At 24.9% G+C, this 17,133-nt stretch overlaps 1 protein-coding gene across 1 annotated transcript; it reads right to left on the reverse strand.

The window, feature by feature from the left end:
* Positions 1 to 243: 243 nt before the first annotated feature.
* Positions 244 to 2,831, reverse strand: LMH87_008759 (uncharacterized protein; the record flags this gene model as incomplete). The annotated part of the gene is made up of 7 exons (XM_056201986.1): positions 244 to 371; positions 472 to 480; positions 1,035 to 1,830; positions 1,895 to 2,182; positions 2,244 to 2,294; positions 2,354 to 2,708; positions 2,755 to 2,831. The coding sequence occupies 7 exons, from the start codon at positions 2,829 to 2,831 to the stop codon at positions 244 to 246; spliced, it is 1,704 nt and encodes a 567-aa protein (XP_056056593.1).
* Between the last annotated feature and the right edge of the window lie 14,302 nt (positions 2,832 to 17,133).

Here is a 17,133-nt window from a genome sequence, read left to right on the forward strand (position 1 = left end):
CAGTAGTCGACCTGATATGTATGGGCTTGGTAGGAGCTGTCAGTCGCCAGAATTCAGCTCTACTTTCGCCAACTCGCAAGCAGACACCTGTTATAATATATTTGCCGCGTCCCGTGTTTCCAGCAGCAGCCTTCACCGCCTTCTCTGTAATAGTGATCTGGTCTCCTCGTGGATCGAAACGCACCACCACGCTGCTCTGTAGACATATAAACCCGAATGGCAGAACGACAGGTTTGGAACTATTTATCGAAGGAAAACCATCTTACTGCCAAGTTCAGTCTTTTCAAAATCGCTGTTATCCAGACCCAATACGAAACGGACGGCAATCAAGACGGCTCTGAATACCAACATAGCACGTATAACCCGTTGCTCTGTGAAAATGACCATTATTGTTCGATTAGCCTCGGCATGGGGAGGAGTGCTTCCTCCAGATGAAGACATCTGGTTGAGAATCTTGGACGTCTCACGTGCCGCCAGGGTCTGTTTCCTGTCAAGCCACCAGTCCACCTCCTGCAGTTGACAGCTCAGACATGTATCAAAGTACGCCTTATCGGCAGCGGGTTCGTAGAGCCGGCTTATTTCGCCACACCTAAGGAAGTTATCGCAGGCCAACAGAGCGTCGTCGAGAGCCATAAAGTTAGCATCGCCAACCCAAGGCCACTCAGGTCTCGCCTTAATTCTACGATCTCCACCCGCTTCGTGGACGTAGTCATGGTGCGTGGCTAGCCAGGAGAAACCCAAGTCAACGAATTTCGCATCCCCTCTTACTCTTGATAATGCGACCACCCGTGGCTCAACTCGGTCTCCCCAAAATGGCATGCTGAGAAATTGATCCCTCGATATGGCGGCGGCGCTGCCCAAAGCAGGTCTAAAACATTCCGTGAGGCAAGAAACTGTGCGATTTTCTTTCCTGCTCCAGAATGGACATAAACTTGAAAGTTCCTGTACGGTTTCCAGGACCTTGCTACTCCGCGTCGGAAACACCCGACTGGTAGTCGGTGAGTCGCCAGCTAAGAGCGCCAGCGCAGGTATACGGAGGCCCTCGTACTGGTTCAGTGTGAACGGAATTTCGCCGACGGCTTTGAGCTGGAGATCCTGTAATAATCTTTGGGGATGAAGTTCCCTTGCTAGCGACTCGAGAAGCGGTATTGTGTCACTAAATCCGTACGCGATGCAGCCGCTGGCGTGCTGAGACGCTCTTGCCACGGTTCTTGGAGCGTAGCCCATGCGTGTTGGAAGGCCAGGATCTTGCGTGAAGCGTCCGATCCATGTGTTGGATCCGCCGAGTTGGAACTCCAGTCTAGCACCGCTACCGGTGAAGACGGGCATGCCGCTGACAAATTCCAACATATCGCAACCAACGATTCCCACGAGATTCGCTAGTAAACTAAGTTCGATGGCAAAAGGATTCGCAATATCTTGCGGGATGTCGTCTTCGTCAACGGGCACCTGGTGGATGAAATCCGACGTCAGAATACTCGCAGCGCCGAAAATCATAAGCAGGTTCATCCAGGATTCGGAGTACATCCCAATCCTAGCGAGGCCGACTTGAGTTTCTCCTCCCCAGGTCCTTCCGACGAGCGGGATTGCCTTGTACCAATTCAGCCACGTTAGATACGGTATTCTCCGCCGCTCACGTAGTCTCAAATGGCTGGGAAAGTCGTCAAGCAAATGTGACGAGGTTTCCTGCTTGAGAACGCCCAAGATGGCCCGATACAGCGGGTCCGATCTGTCACCGCATTTGGCCATCTGCCTGTGGTTCGCGTTGATAGTCTCTACTGTTTCGAGTTGACGTGGTAGATCGAGCTTCGAAGAGAAGTCGTCAACGACCTATCCGCGCCATGATCAGATTAGCGAGGACATTGCCACATGGCGAGGTATATTGACGACTCGCCTTGTTGTCTAATCCCTTCATGCCTGACATTCCCTGCGACTCTTGAAAAGAGTGAATTTTGATTTCCGAGTTATGCACTATAGTCTTGAACTCTTCGTGAATGTTGTCTAGTACCTCGCTGTTCACCTCAAGCGTCTCAAGAATCCTCTTGTTTGAGTCTTGTAAGGCCAACCGCGCGAGGTTCGCCGCAATCTCACCCCATCCCGCGTATGAGCTACCCCGGTGTGGGGTACCGAGGAAGACGATCAGCTTCGTGCGCGACCGACACGTCTCCGACTTGTGCATCGCCTGCGAAACGTAAGCATCTAATGACCGGCCACCTTCAGCACCAGTAACACCGGAGACGTACATCCTTGACGATTATACCACCGAGGCTGTGTGCCACAAAATAAATCGGGTCCTGACACCACCGGTCAGTAAGTCTTGCCACTCTGCTGCAGTTGTAGAGGACAAAGTCACCGTATTGTCGATCTCCCGCTCGACCCGCACAGCAAGGTCTCTACCGTGCTGCGACACGCTGTTCTTGTTGTTCGCCTCGAACAGGCCTCCAATCACGTCCGCGACATATCCGTACGTCCACACTCTCGCCTCGGGTATATCATGCGCGAGGAGCTCGTCAGGCCAGAATAGCCTACTGGAAACAGAGTCTCGTTCGCCGGTTTTGGAGTCGGCGGTTGACTTTGACGTTTTGGCTCGGAACAGGGAATTGAACCTTCGTTTCCTCGACGTTGCAACAGTCGTTTCTCCACTATTCGCTGGATCTTCCTCCCATGTGTGCTTCGGATGGCCTCGCAAGCCGTGGATAAAGACGATGCTGCACACCGTCAGTCACACATCACCCAAACTAGCGATCCTCATACTTGACTCGGTACGGCCCCCTCCCAGCGCCCTGGCCGCCGAGGAGATGCGTAAAGCCGATGCGATGCACGTCGGCCATGGTCACGTTCTGAATCTGCCGCTGGTGCGGGTTACGAAGAAGCGTTGGCGAGGTGGTTTGTATCTGCGCAAGGCTCAGTCGCAAGGCGCATACGTCTTGGCGCTTATGTGGCATTTTCAGCTCTAGCTACTCTATGGTACTCGGATGATTATTTTTACGGCGCGGTATTTCTCACCAGAAAAGAGCGAACTACATGCTACTTTTGAAAGCACAGTACCTCGCTGGGTATCCCTCCAGGCAGATCTAGAAATGAATTGGGGACCGTGCATCTAGACATTCGAGCGCCATAACGTCAGCCACCCACTTCTTGGCCCTAACCACATCTCGGCAGCGTTTCACACCAAAACACACACTTTTAATCTAGCTATATTATAGCTACTAAAGAAAATTAAAATATACTAAAATATAGATAATATATTCTCTAACTTAGTATTTATTATAAAAATATATAAGTATTTTCTATAAGATAGTTATTTTTAAAGAGATTTTTAAAGTTAAGGAAAATAGTTTACTAGTTATTCTACCTAATTTATTTTTATTTTTATTTTTTAGATATCTTCTTTAATAAACTTATAGTCTTAATAAAATAATTATATAAGACTCTTTTACTTATAATCTATATAAAAAAGATTTTGTCTTATTTTTAATAAAAGTTTAATAATAGTTTAATATTAAGTACTTTTTTAAAATTCTTTTTTACTCTCTTTTTTAAGCTTTCTTAAATATCTTTATATATATAGAATAAAAAGACTATCTATTAATAGACTTTATAGTATATATTTATATCTAATTATCTATAATTTTTTTAATATAATATATAAATATATTAAATAGTTAAATAAAAAATAAAAGTGTTAAGATCTCTTAGTACTTTATACTTAAACCTTAACACTTTATTTTTTTATTTTGAAAAGAATTACTACTATTTAGAAAAATTTAGTTTAAGTATACAAAAGATAGAGTATATAGACATCTATAGAAAGAAATTAATTAATAATATTATTTCTTTTATATATAAAAAGTGGACCTAGGGTAGGTGGGTAAAAAGTGGTACTTTTAGTGTAAAAACGCTGCCGAGATGTGGGTAGGGCCAAGAAGTGGGTGGCCGACGTTAGCGGCTCGGCCTCCGCTGTGGCCTTCTCGCTGTCCGCGCCGAACAGGCCAGCCCCACCAAACAGAGAGGCTTCTTGCTCAGCGTAGCACTTTAGTTCAGCGTCGTTCCGACCCTCTGCTTCTGCTGTCTCCCTTGCTTTCTTATCCTATTGTTCTTCTACAAGGTTGCCAAGGAGTGGAGGTATGCTGTTCGGGACCGCCGCCGGCTCCTGGAGGATGATGGTTCATGTGCTTACAACTTATGGAATCCATCTGCGTTGCCAGAAGCACGATGTTACGAACCAGAATGCACGCAAGGCAGACCGGGGGAGCGGCCTAAGGAGCGACCAGGCGGGCACCTACAAGTCACCTAATTAGGATACTAGATTATATAACTAGATCACTATAGATTACAGTGAGCTAGCAGTAATTTAAGGTAGCACCTATAATAATAGATCACTTAGGACTACTAGTATATAAGTGATCTAAGGAATATAATAGAGAGATAGATAGGTACTTAAAGAGGAGGTATTCTAGTAGTTAGGTAGTCTAGATCTTTATTAATTAATTTAAGTAATAGTTTTACTATTAAGAGTTTTACTTTTAATAACTAACTTATAATATTACTTAATATACTACCTTATAGCTTTAAGCCTAACTTACTTTTTAAGAAATAGACCTATTATAACTTAAAATTAAGTTATTATTATATTTTAATTAATCCTATTTAGTAATATAATACTAGATAACACGCTTAATATATACACACTATACTACCCTTATATTATAACTATAAAAGCCTAATACCTTATAGTAGGTAGTAGAAGAATAACCTTTTTTCCCTTAATATAATATATTTTTAAAATACTATAATTAATTAATTATAAAGCTTTATATTTATAGGCAGGAATTACCCTTCTAGGTATTCTCTTTTAACCTATAATAATAACTTATTATTAAGGCCCCTACTATAATATATAAAATATAAATTTAATTTATATAAAGTAACTTAATGTAGTTTATAAGCGAGTAGGCTACCTAAGTAAGTAGGCTACCTTCTAGGACCTTATAATAAAAAATATACTTTAATAAACCGAAATAAAATCTAGTTAATAAAAATTAATTATAATTATTTAAAGAAGTAATTTCTATTACCTTTTTATATATCCTAGAATTATAACTAATTTTGCTATAATTACTATAACACTAATAGTATAGCTTAGGCTATATTAATAGACCTAGACTTTTAGACTTATTATATCTTCTTTTACCCTTCCCTTATAACTAAATAGCTAAACTTTTACTAGCCTTTAAAGTAAGAGATCTTCTAGTTTATAAGCGTTTTTTTTTTATATATTAGCACTAAAAAAGTTATATATTTACTACCTTTAGCTTATTAATTTATTTTTATATTAGTACTATCTATTATATTACTTTTATTATATACTTTAATAACTAAAAGATATTTATAATAATTTTACTTAGAGAGCTACTTTAATAAATCCTTATCCTTTTTTTAATATATTCTATTTAAGATAAAATCTCTATTAGGTTATTAGGGGTTTTTAGAAGTTAGGGAAGTTCTTAACTATTAGTAGTACTAAGAGGTAATAAAGTTTATAACTTTATATTAAGCTATAAAATAATATATTTTAGATTAAAAGGATAAATCTTAACACTTTAAAAACTACTAAAAATATTTAATTTAGTTATAAAAGCTTTATATACTAAGTAAACTATAAAGAATTTTTTTTTTAGTAGTATAAGTAACTTTAATATATATTAGATTATTAATTATATTACTATATATATATTTTAATAGTTAAAAATAAGTAATATCTAATAGTTAGAGTATATATAATAAATAAGTAAGTATATATAATATAATTATATTATTTACCTTATAATATAGCTTAAAATCTATAAAGTAATAGCTTTTATACCTATTAAAGATTAATAACTTATATTTACCAATTCTTTTAGTCTTTATATATAGATTAAAATACTTAAACTATTTTAAGTACTTTTTATTTATAGTCTATCTATTTTTAGTAATAAAAATAGCTTAGTTATAAGATAAAAGGCTATTTTTATACTAAAAAGAGAGATAAGTTTTACTTATAATAATAATAAATAAAGGAATAATAATACTAACTATACTAATATACTTTATTATTATTACCTAAATATAATTTCCTTATTATATTTTCTAACCTTTTTAATATCTTTTTATACTTATAATAACTATTTTAGATAATATTTAGCCTATTATAAAGCCTATCTTATTAAAATTATAAATCTCCCCCTTTTATATACTATATTTTATAATAATATTTTCTATTAACTAAAACTAGTCTTAATATTACTTTAGATCTTTATATTAAACTCTTTAATAGTTAATTTAATATAATAAATATATAATAAGTTCTAAGTATTACTTAATAAAGTTTATAGACTAGTACCTTCTAACTAAAATATTATATTTAAGCTCTAATAGGTAGTTAGTTATAACTTTTATATTATATAGATAAGATAGTTAAGATTATAAATTTAAATTAAAAATATACTAAATAAGAAGATCTTCTTCTTTATTTATTAATTTTTAAGAGTATATTATTATATTAGTTTAGCTTAGTTATTCTTATTAATAATATATTAATATTATTTATAGTATATTATAAATATAAGCTATACTTTAAAGTAATAGTATAAAGTCTTTTTTTAAAGCTTTAAAGGTATTAATAATATTTTTTTTATTTAAAGTTAAAACTATTTTATCTTATTAAGTTAATAAAGTTTAAATATAGTTAATTAAAAAATAATATAAAATAGCCTTCTTATTTAGATAGCTTACTCGCTTATAAACTATATTAACTTAAATTAACTTACTTTCTAAAAATTAGAATTAATTACTTAAAAGCGCCTTTTATTATACTAATATTTAATATATAACCTTTATAGGAGTAATATCTTAATATTAGAGTATATAGAATATTTCTATAAGTTAGTATATAGCTTTATTTAGTGTTTATATTCTTAAAATTATAATAGAGGTTATAGTAAGAAGATAACTTAAAAAGAGAATTATTAGAATTAATTATACCCTAAGAGTACTAAAAGAGCTATTATAATAAGAACCTAAGAACTTAAAGGGAATATAGAGTAATAGGAGACTTTAGGTACATCTTAGGAAACCTAAATAAAGGATAGACTAAAGTTAGCTATACTTTAGAAATTAGGAATAATTAATTAGTCTTTAATTAATAGGGATAGCTTTATTATTATACTAGAAAATAATTACTAAAAATTAAAGTATAAGGGCCTTAATTAGTTAGATATAATATAAGGCGTTAAAGTATAAAAAATAATATAATATAAAAAAAGGGAAATATAAATAAAAAGAAAGAGATAAGAAGTAATATCTATTATTAAGTAGATAAGAAAAAGGGGTATAAAAGGTATAAATAACCTATAATAGTTAACCTTTTATCTTTTTCCTCTTAATTAATTACTACTAAGATAGTACTATTATTACTCCTACTTTTATATATAAGAGTACCTTAATATACACTAAAATACCTACTAACTATCTAAAAGATTAATAATAACTATACTAACCTTAAATAATAGTAAAAAGGTAAATAAAGGTTTTTTAAGACCTATATTTATAGTTATAAGGGATAAACTAGCTATAATACTTAATAACTTTTTATCTAATTAATTATAAAAAGAAGATACTAGAAGTATCTATAAAAGAGAGTCTATTTTAAGAAAAAAGAAAAAGGGAAAAGAGGGTAAATTACTACTAGGAATAAAAGGCTTTAATAAGTAAGGAGTTAATAATAATCTATCTAATAGAAAGAAAAATACTAATATATTTACTATATAAACTAACTAACTAATAAAAGCACTCTTAAATTCCTACTTTTAACTAGATATAACTTTTAATAAGGTATTTATAGGAATTAATATAATAGAATATTTAGCTAAATTTAATAAATAGGTAAGTATTAAGAGAATCCCTAATAACTATAAAATTAAATAACTCTTAGAATTTACTTATAGTAAGGAATATAAGTAGATTAAAGTACTTACTTATAACCTTTCTTAGGAGAAGGTAAAAAAGAAGTTAATTAATTATTACTTTATAAATAATAAGGACTAGTATTAGACTCCTACTTAAAAACTAGTAAAGTTTAACTAGAAGTCTATTAGATCTATATATAAAGTAATAATTAAATACCTTAATAAGTACTTCTATCTCTACTAATAAGTAAGACTTAGTATTCTATTAGATAGTAGTTAGATAAGTTACTTTTAGTACTCTCTATTAGCTATTATATAAGGAGAGATAAATAAGAAATATAATATATTATAAGACTAATATAGTTAATAAGCGAGTTACTTAGATAAGTAAGTCACCCACTCTACCTAGTTTTTAACACCCTTTATCTTAGTACTTTTATTACTTAATAATAATTTATAGAAATCCCTTTAAAAAAGGCAGGTATTATTCTTATCCTTTAAGCTCTTAAAAAAGACCTAAAACTAAGTTATAAAGAAACTATATTAATTTATAATATATCTTAAATAACTATTTATAACTAATATAATAGCTAAGTTATATAATATAACTTTATACTTAATTTAAAGAAACTTATTAATTTAAAAAAGAAAGCTATAATAAAATATATTCTTTAACTAGATTTATAAAAACTACCCTTTTAGTATATAAATATAGAAGATATAGTAAATTAACTACTTATTAAGTATAATAGTAGATATATTAGAGTATACTAGATAAAAAACCTTATATAATAATAATTAATATAGTTTATAAGCGAGTAGGCCACCTAAGTAAGTAGGCCACTTTATATTATTTTTTAATTAACTATATTTAAACTCTATTAACTTAATAGGATAAAATAGTTTTAACTTAGAATAAAAAAGATATTATTAATACCTTTAAGGCTTTAAAAAAAGACCCTATATTATTACTTTAAAGTATAGCTTATATTTATAATATACTATAAATAATACTAATATATTATTAATAAAAATAACTAAACTAAACTAATATAATAATATACTTTTAAAAATTAATAAATAAAGAAAAAAATCTCCTTATTTAGTATATTCTTAATTTAAATATATAATCTTAGTTACTTTACTTATATAATATAGAAGCTATAATTAACTACCTACTAGAGCTTAAATATAATATTCTAGTTAAAAGGTACTAGTCTATAAACTTTATTAGGTAATACTTAGAACTTATTATATATTTATTATATTAAATTAACTATTAAAGAGTCTAATATAAAGATTTAAAGTAATATTAAGACTAGTTTTAGCTAATAGAAAATACTATTATAAAATATAGTATATAAAAGAGAGAGATTTATAACTTTAATAAAATAGGCTTTATAATAGGCTAAATATTATTTAAAATAGTTATTATAGGTATAAAAAGATATTAAAAAGGTTAGAAAATATAATAAGGAAATTATACTTAGGTAATAATAATAGAGTATATTAGTATAGCTAGTATTATTATTTCTCTATTTATTATTATTATAGGTAAAACCTATCTCTTCTTTTAGTATCAAAATAGCCCCTTACTTTATAACTAAGTTATTTTTATTATTAAAAATAGATAGACTATAAATAAAAAGTATTTAAAATAGTTTAAGTATTTTAATCTATATATAAAAACTAAAAGAATTAGTAAATATAAGCTATTAATTCTTAATAGGTATAAAAGCTATTACTTTATAGATTTTAAGCTATATTATAAAGTAAATAATATAATTATATTATATATAATATAGTTAATAAGTAAGTCACCTAAATAAGTAAGTCACTTATATTCCCTAACCCTTCCCCTTTTAACTATTAATAACTTAACTATAATATAAAAAAGTATCTAAAATTAATTAGAATCCTCTTCCTTACTAATATCTATATTTATAATATAAGTATATATATTATAGCTAGTCTAGCTATATACACTATATTACTAACTATATATTTTAACCCTTATTTTATAATAACTATAAGCTTATATTTTATCCTTTACTTAACTATCTATATCTATCTACTCTTTTAAATCTCTTATATTTTATATAAAAAGAGATCTTTTAGTTTATAGCCTTATTTTTTTAGCTTACTAGTACTTACTAATTAGCTTATTTATAGCTTTAAGGCCTTATACCTAAGTATATAAAAACATAACCTTATATATAATAGCTATTATACCTTTCTTAAAACTATTAAGTATATTAAGACTTTTAGTTAGAGAGCTATTTAGGTAATTAGTAATTTATTTTTTTAAAATTAAAGACTATAAAACTACTTTATTTACTATACTTAATATCTAAGAGATTTAAGATCTAGCTAATCCTAAATATAAGTTTAGAGGACTTAGTGTTATAAACTTAAGTTCTAAGATAGAAATAACCTTTTTAGGATTAAAAGGGGTAATTTTAGTGCCTTAAAAACTACTTTAAATATTTTCTTTTATAATAGACTTATTAAAAGTATTAAAAAATATAAGAAAAAAGTCTTTTTTAGTAATATATATAATACTAGCCTTTATAAGATCTTTAATTTATTACCTATAAGCCTTTTTTAGTAGACTAAAATAGCTAATATCTAAAAGCTAGAGTATATAAGAAGAATATATAGGTATATAAAGGGTAATAATATTCTTCTTTTAGTAGAAAAGCTTAAAGGTAGTTAAGTAGTAACTTTTATAGCTATTTAGAATTAGGAGGTAATAACTACTCTCTTTTTAATCTTTTATATATTTATTAAAATACTTAATCTAATCTATACTAATTTTATTTATTATCTAGCTATTTAAGCTTATATTAACACACTAATCTAAAAGTAAGCATTTATCTTTATACTAAGATATAAAGTGTTTTTAGCCCTTTACTATAATATATAATAATACTATTAAGCCCTAAGAATTTACCGTCTAAATTATAATAACCTATTCCCTATTATTAGGCTATACTACTTTTACTTTTCTAACCTAATTAGAGTTTATAATAACTATTCTTATTATAATAAAGCCTATTAGAAACCTAGTCTTATTAAAGTTATAAATATTAGACTTTATAATACTATATTTTATAATTATATTCTCTAAAAGTATAAACTAACTATAAATAATAGTTAGATCTTTATATTTAGCCCTCTAATAATTATATCTCTATTAAAAACATATAGTAAGCTCTAGTTATTATTATATAAGGTTTTTCACCTAATACACTCTAATATATCCGTTACTATACTTAATAAGCAGTTAATTTACTATTTCTTCTATATTTATATACTAAAAGGGAAGTCTTTATAAATCTAACTAGAGAATATCTTTTACTATAACTCTCTCTTCTAAATTAGTAAGTTTCTTTAAATTAGGCGTAAAGTTATATTATATAACTTAGCTATTATATTAGTTATAGATAGTTATTTAAGGTATATTATAGATTAATATAGCTTCTTTATAACTTAGTTTTAAGTCTTTTTTAAGAGCTTAAAGGGTAAGAATAATACCTACCTCTTTTAAAGGGATTTATATAAATTATTATTAAGTAATAAAAGTATTAAGATAAAGAGTGCTAAAAACTAGGTAGAGTAAGTGACTTACTTATCTAAATAACTCGCTTATTAACTATATTACTTACTTATTTATTATATATACTTTAACTATTAGATATTACTTATTTTTAGCTATTAAAATATATATATAATAATATAATTAATAATCTAATATATACTAAAGTTACTTATATTATTAAAGAAGAGTTTTTCCTTATAATTTACTTAGTATATAAAGCTTTTATAACTAAATTAAATATCTTTAGTAGTTTTTAAGGTATTAAGATTTATCTTTTTAATTTAAAATATATTATTTTATAGTTTAATATAAAGTTATAGACTTTATTACCTCTTAGTACTACTAATAGTTAAGAACTTCCTTAACTTTTAAAAACCCTTAATAACCTAATAGAGACTTTATTTTAAATAGAATATATTAAAAAAAGGATAAGGATCTATTAAAGTAACCTTTTAAGTAAAATTATTATAAATATCTTTTAGTTATTAAAGTATATAATAAAAGTAATATAATAAATAGTATTAATATAAGAATAAATTAATAAGCTAAAAGTAATAAATATATAACTTTCTTAGTACTAATATATAAAAAAAAATACTTATAAACTAAAAGATTTTTTACTCTAAAAGCTAGTAAAAATTTAGCTATTTAGTTATAAAAAAAAGATAAAAGAAAATATAATAAGTCTAAAAGTCTAGGTCTATTAATATAGTCTAAGTTATACTATTAGTATTATAATAATTATAGTAAAATTAGCTATAATTTTAAAGTATATAAAAAGGTAATAGAAATTACTTTTTAGATAATTATAATTAATTTTTATTAACTAGATTTTATTTTAGTTTATTAAAGTATATTTTTTATTATAAGGTCTTAAAAGATAACTTATTTACTTAAATAGCCTATTTACTTATAAACTATATTAGAGTTTATTATATATTTTTAATAGAGATATAATTATTAAAGGGCTAAATATAAAGATCTAATTATTATTTATAATTAGTTTATACTTTTAGAGAATATAATTATAAAATATAGTATTATAAAGTCTAATATTTATAACTTTAATAAGACTAGGTTTTTAATAAGCTTTATTATAATATAAATAGTTATAATAAACTCTAATTAGATTAAAAAAGTAAAAATAGTATAATTTAATAATAATAAAAAAGTTATTATAATTTAAGTAGTAAATTCTTAAAGCTTAATAGTACTAATATAGTTTATAAGTAAGTAAGCTATTTAAGTAAGTAAGCTACCTTTTAAGACCTTATAATAAAAAGTATACTTTAATAAACTAAAATAAAATCTAATTAATAAAAATTAATTATAATTATCTAAAAAGTAATTTCTATTACCTTTTTATATACTTTAAAATTATAGCTAATTTTACTATAATTATTATAATACTAATAGTATAGCTTAAACTATATTAATAAACCTAAACTTTTAGACTTATTATATTTTTTTTTACCTTTCCTTTATAACTAAATAGCTAAAGTTTTACTAGCTTTTAGAGTAAGAGATCTTTTAGTTTATAAGTGTTTTTTTTATATATATTAATACTAAAAAAGTTATATATTTACTACTTTTAGTTTATTAATTTATTCTTATATTAGTACTATCTATTATATTACTTTTATTATATACTTTAATAATTAAAAGATATTTATAATAATTTTATTTAAAAAGCTATTCTAATAGATCCTTATCCTTTTTTTAATATATTCTATTTAAAATAGAGCCTCTATTAGGTTATTAGGGGTTTTTAAAAGCTAAGAAAGTTCTTAACTATTAGTAGTATTAAGAGGTAATAAAGTCTATAACTTTATATTAAGCTATAAAATAATATATTTTAAATTAAAAAGATAAATCCTAATACCTTAAAAACTACTAAGGATATTTAATTTAGTTATAAAAGTTTTATATACTAAGTAAACTATAAGGAAAAATTCTTTTTTAGTAATATAGGTAATCTTAGTATATATTAGATTATTAATTATATTACTAAATATATATTTTAATAACTAAAAATAGGTAATATTTAATAGTTAAAGTATATATAATAAATAAGTAAGTATATATAATATAATTATATTATTTACCTTATAATATAGTTTAAAATTTATAAAGTAATAACTTTTATATCTATTAAGGATTAATAGCTTATATTTACTAATTCTTTTAGTTTTTATATATAGATTAAAATACTTAAACTATTCTAAATACTTCTTATTTATAGTCTATCTATTTTTAGTAATAAAAATAGCTTAATTATAAAATAAGGGGCTATTTTTATACTAAAAGGAGAGATAGGTTTTACTTATAATAATAATAAATAAAAGAATAATAATACTAGTTATACTAATATACTTTATTATTATTATTTAAGTATAATTTCTTTATTATATTTTCTAACCTTTTTAATATCTTTTTATACCTATAATAACTATTTTAAATAATATTTAGCTTATTATAAAGCCTATCTTATTAAAGTTATAAATCTCCCTTTTTTATATACTATATTTTATAATAGTGTTTTTTACTAGTTAAAACTAGTCTTAATATTACTTTAAATCTTTATATTAAACTTTTTAATAATTAATTTAATATAATAAATATATAATAAGTTCTAAGTATTACTTAATAAAGTTTATAAACTAATACCTTTTAATTAGAATATTATATTTAAGCTCTAATAGATAGTTAGTTATAACTTTTATATTATATAGGTAATATAACTAAGATTATATATCTAGATTAAGAATATACTAAATAAGGAGATCTCTTTTTTTATTTATTAATTTTTAAGAGTATATTATTATATTAGTTTAGCTTAGTTATTCTTATTAATAATATATTAGTATTATTTATAGTATATTATAAATATAAGCTATACTTTAAAGTAATAATATAGGGTCTTTTTTTAAAGCCTTAAAGGTGTTAATAATATCTTTTTTATTTAGAGTTAAAACTATTTTATCCTATTAAGTTAATAGAGTTTAAATATAGTTAATTAAAAAATAATATAAAATAGCCTACTTACTTAAGTGGCCTACTTACTTATAAACTATATTAGTTATAACCTTATTAAACTAAATAATAAGTAAATATATAAAGAAAAATAGTAATAATAAGGTAATTAAACTTAGTAATTTATAAATTAAGTTAATAATAAATAAGATAATAATATATAAAGTAAATATAAGGATAATACTAAAATATATAATTTAAGGTTATTAAAAAAAGAAGAAAAAAAGAAGTAAGAAATTAAGTTTTTAGTAGCTATTTATTATTATAAGAGCTTATTAAAGCTAATAAGGTAACTAAGAATATAAGAATAAAAGTAAAAGGTAGCTAAACTTAAAAATAGAAAGGAAATAATAATATAAAGATAAGTTACTATAATATAGTTAATAAGTAAGCAGGCTAAATAAGTAAGTAGGCTACTTTACTTAACCTTTCACCCTTTAACCTTTAATAATTTAATTATAATATAAAAAAACACCTAAAACTAATTAAAATCTTCTTCTTTATTAGTTTCTATATTTATAATATAAGTATATATATTATATCCTATCTAACTATATATACTATATTACTAACTATATATTTTAACTTTTATTTTATAATAACTATAAGCCTATATTTTATTCTTTACTTAACTATTTATATTTATCTACTTTTTTAAATCTCTTATATTTTATATAAAAAGAGATCTTTTAGTTTATAGTCTAGTCTTTTTAACTTATTAATACTTATTAAGTAGCTTATTTATAGCTTTAAAGGTATATACCTATATATATAAAAAAGTAACCTTATATATAATAGTTATTATACTCTTTTTAAAACTATTAAGTATATTAAGACTTTTAGTTTAAAAAGCTATTTAAGTAATTAATAATTTATTTTTTTAAAATTAAAGACTATAAAACTACTTTAATAATAATACTTAGTATCTAAAAAACTTAAGACTTAGTTAATTTTAGATATAAGTTTAAAGAACTTAATATTATAAATTTAAGTTTTAAAATAGAAATAACCTTTTTAAGATTAAAAGAGGTAATCTTAGTACCTTAAAAACTACCTTAGATATTTATTTTAGTAAAAGACTTATTAAAAATATTAAAGAATATAAAAACAAAGTCTTTTTTAATAATATATATAATACTAGCTTTTATAAGATCCTTAATTTATTACTTATAAGCCTTTTTAAGTAAATTAAAATAGTTAATATCTAAAAGTTAGAATATATAGGAAGAATATATAGGTATATAAAAGGTAATAATATTTTTCTTTTAGTAAAAAAGCTTAAATATAGTTAAATAGTAACTTTTATAGTTATTTAAGATTAAAAAGTAATAACTATTCTCTTTTTAATCTTTTATATATTTATTAAAATACTTAATTTAGTTTATACTAATTTTATTTATTATTTAATTATTTAAGCTTATATTAATATACTAATCTAAAAGTAGTTATTTATTTTTATATTAAGATATAAGATAAATTTAGCTTTTAATTAGAATATATAATAGTACTATTAAGTTTAGAGAATTTACTATCTAAATTATAATAACTTATTTTTTATTATTAAGCTATATTACTTTTACTTTTCTAACCTAATTAGAGCTTATAATAACTATACTTATTATAATAAAGCTTATTAAAAATCTAGTCTTATTAAAGTTATAAATATTAGACTTTATAATATTATATTTTATAATTATATTCTTTAAGAATATAAACTAGCTATAAATAATAATAAGATCTTTATATTTAGCTCTCTAATAGTTATATCTCTATTAAAAATATATTATAAGTTCTAGTTATTATTATATAAAGTTTTTTACCTAATATATACTAATATATTATATATTATATTTAGTAAGTAGTTTATTTATTATATCTTTTATATTAATATAGTAAAAAGGAAGGCCTTATAAATTTAGCTAGAGAATATAATTTACTATAGCCCTTTTTTCTAAATTAGTAAGTTTTTTAAAATTATTAGTATAATCTTATTATAATATTTAGTTAGTATATTATACTTATATAGTTAAATATAGTATATTATAGATTAAAGTAGCTTACTTATAATTTAATTTAATATTTTTTTAATAGCCTTAAAGGTAAGAATAATTCTTACTTCTTTTAATATATTTTTTAATATATTTTCTATCTATTATTATTAAGTAATATATATATTAGGATAGAAATTAGTAAAATATAATATAGTGGCCTACTTACTTATCTAGCCCGCTCACTTATTAACCACGTTATATATATATAAAGTATATAATAAAGATATAAACTAATATTATAATATAAAATAAATAGTATATAATATAAAAATAAAATAAAGCTTATTATAAAAAAAGCTAGAAAATACTAGAACTAAGTTAAATAAATAATAGGCTTACTATAAAGAAGCTTTAACTTTATAATGTATAAGTAGTAATATATAGGTAGTAATAATATTACTAAGAGAAAAGTAAATTATAAAGTAAACCCTAGCCTTATAACTATATAAAAGGCGAACCTTTAAGATAGAAATAATATAAAGTAATATTATATTAGCTA

This window comes from Akanthomyces muscarius, assembly GCF_028009165.1.
Source record: "Akanthomyces muscarius strain Ve6 chromosome Unknown contig_18, whole genome shotgun sequence".
In the NCBI taxonomy this organism is placed as follows: domain Eukaryota; kingdom Fungi; phylum Ascomycota; class Sordariomycetes; order Hypocreales; family Cordycipitaceae; genus Akanthomyces; species Akanthomyces muscarius.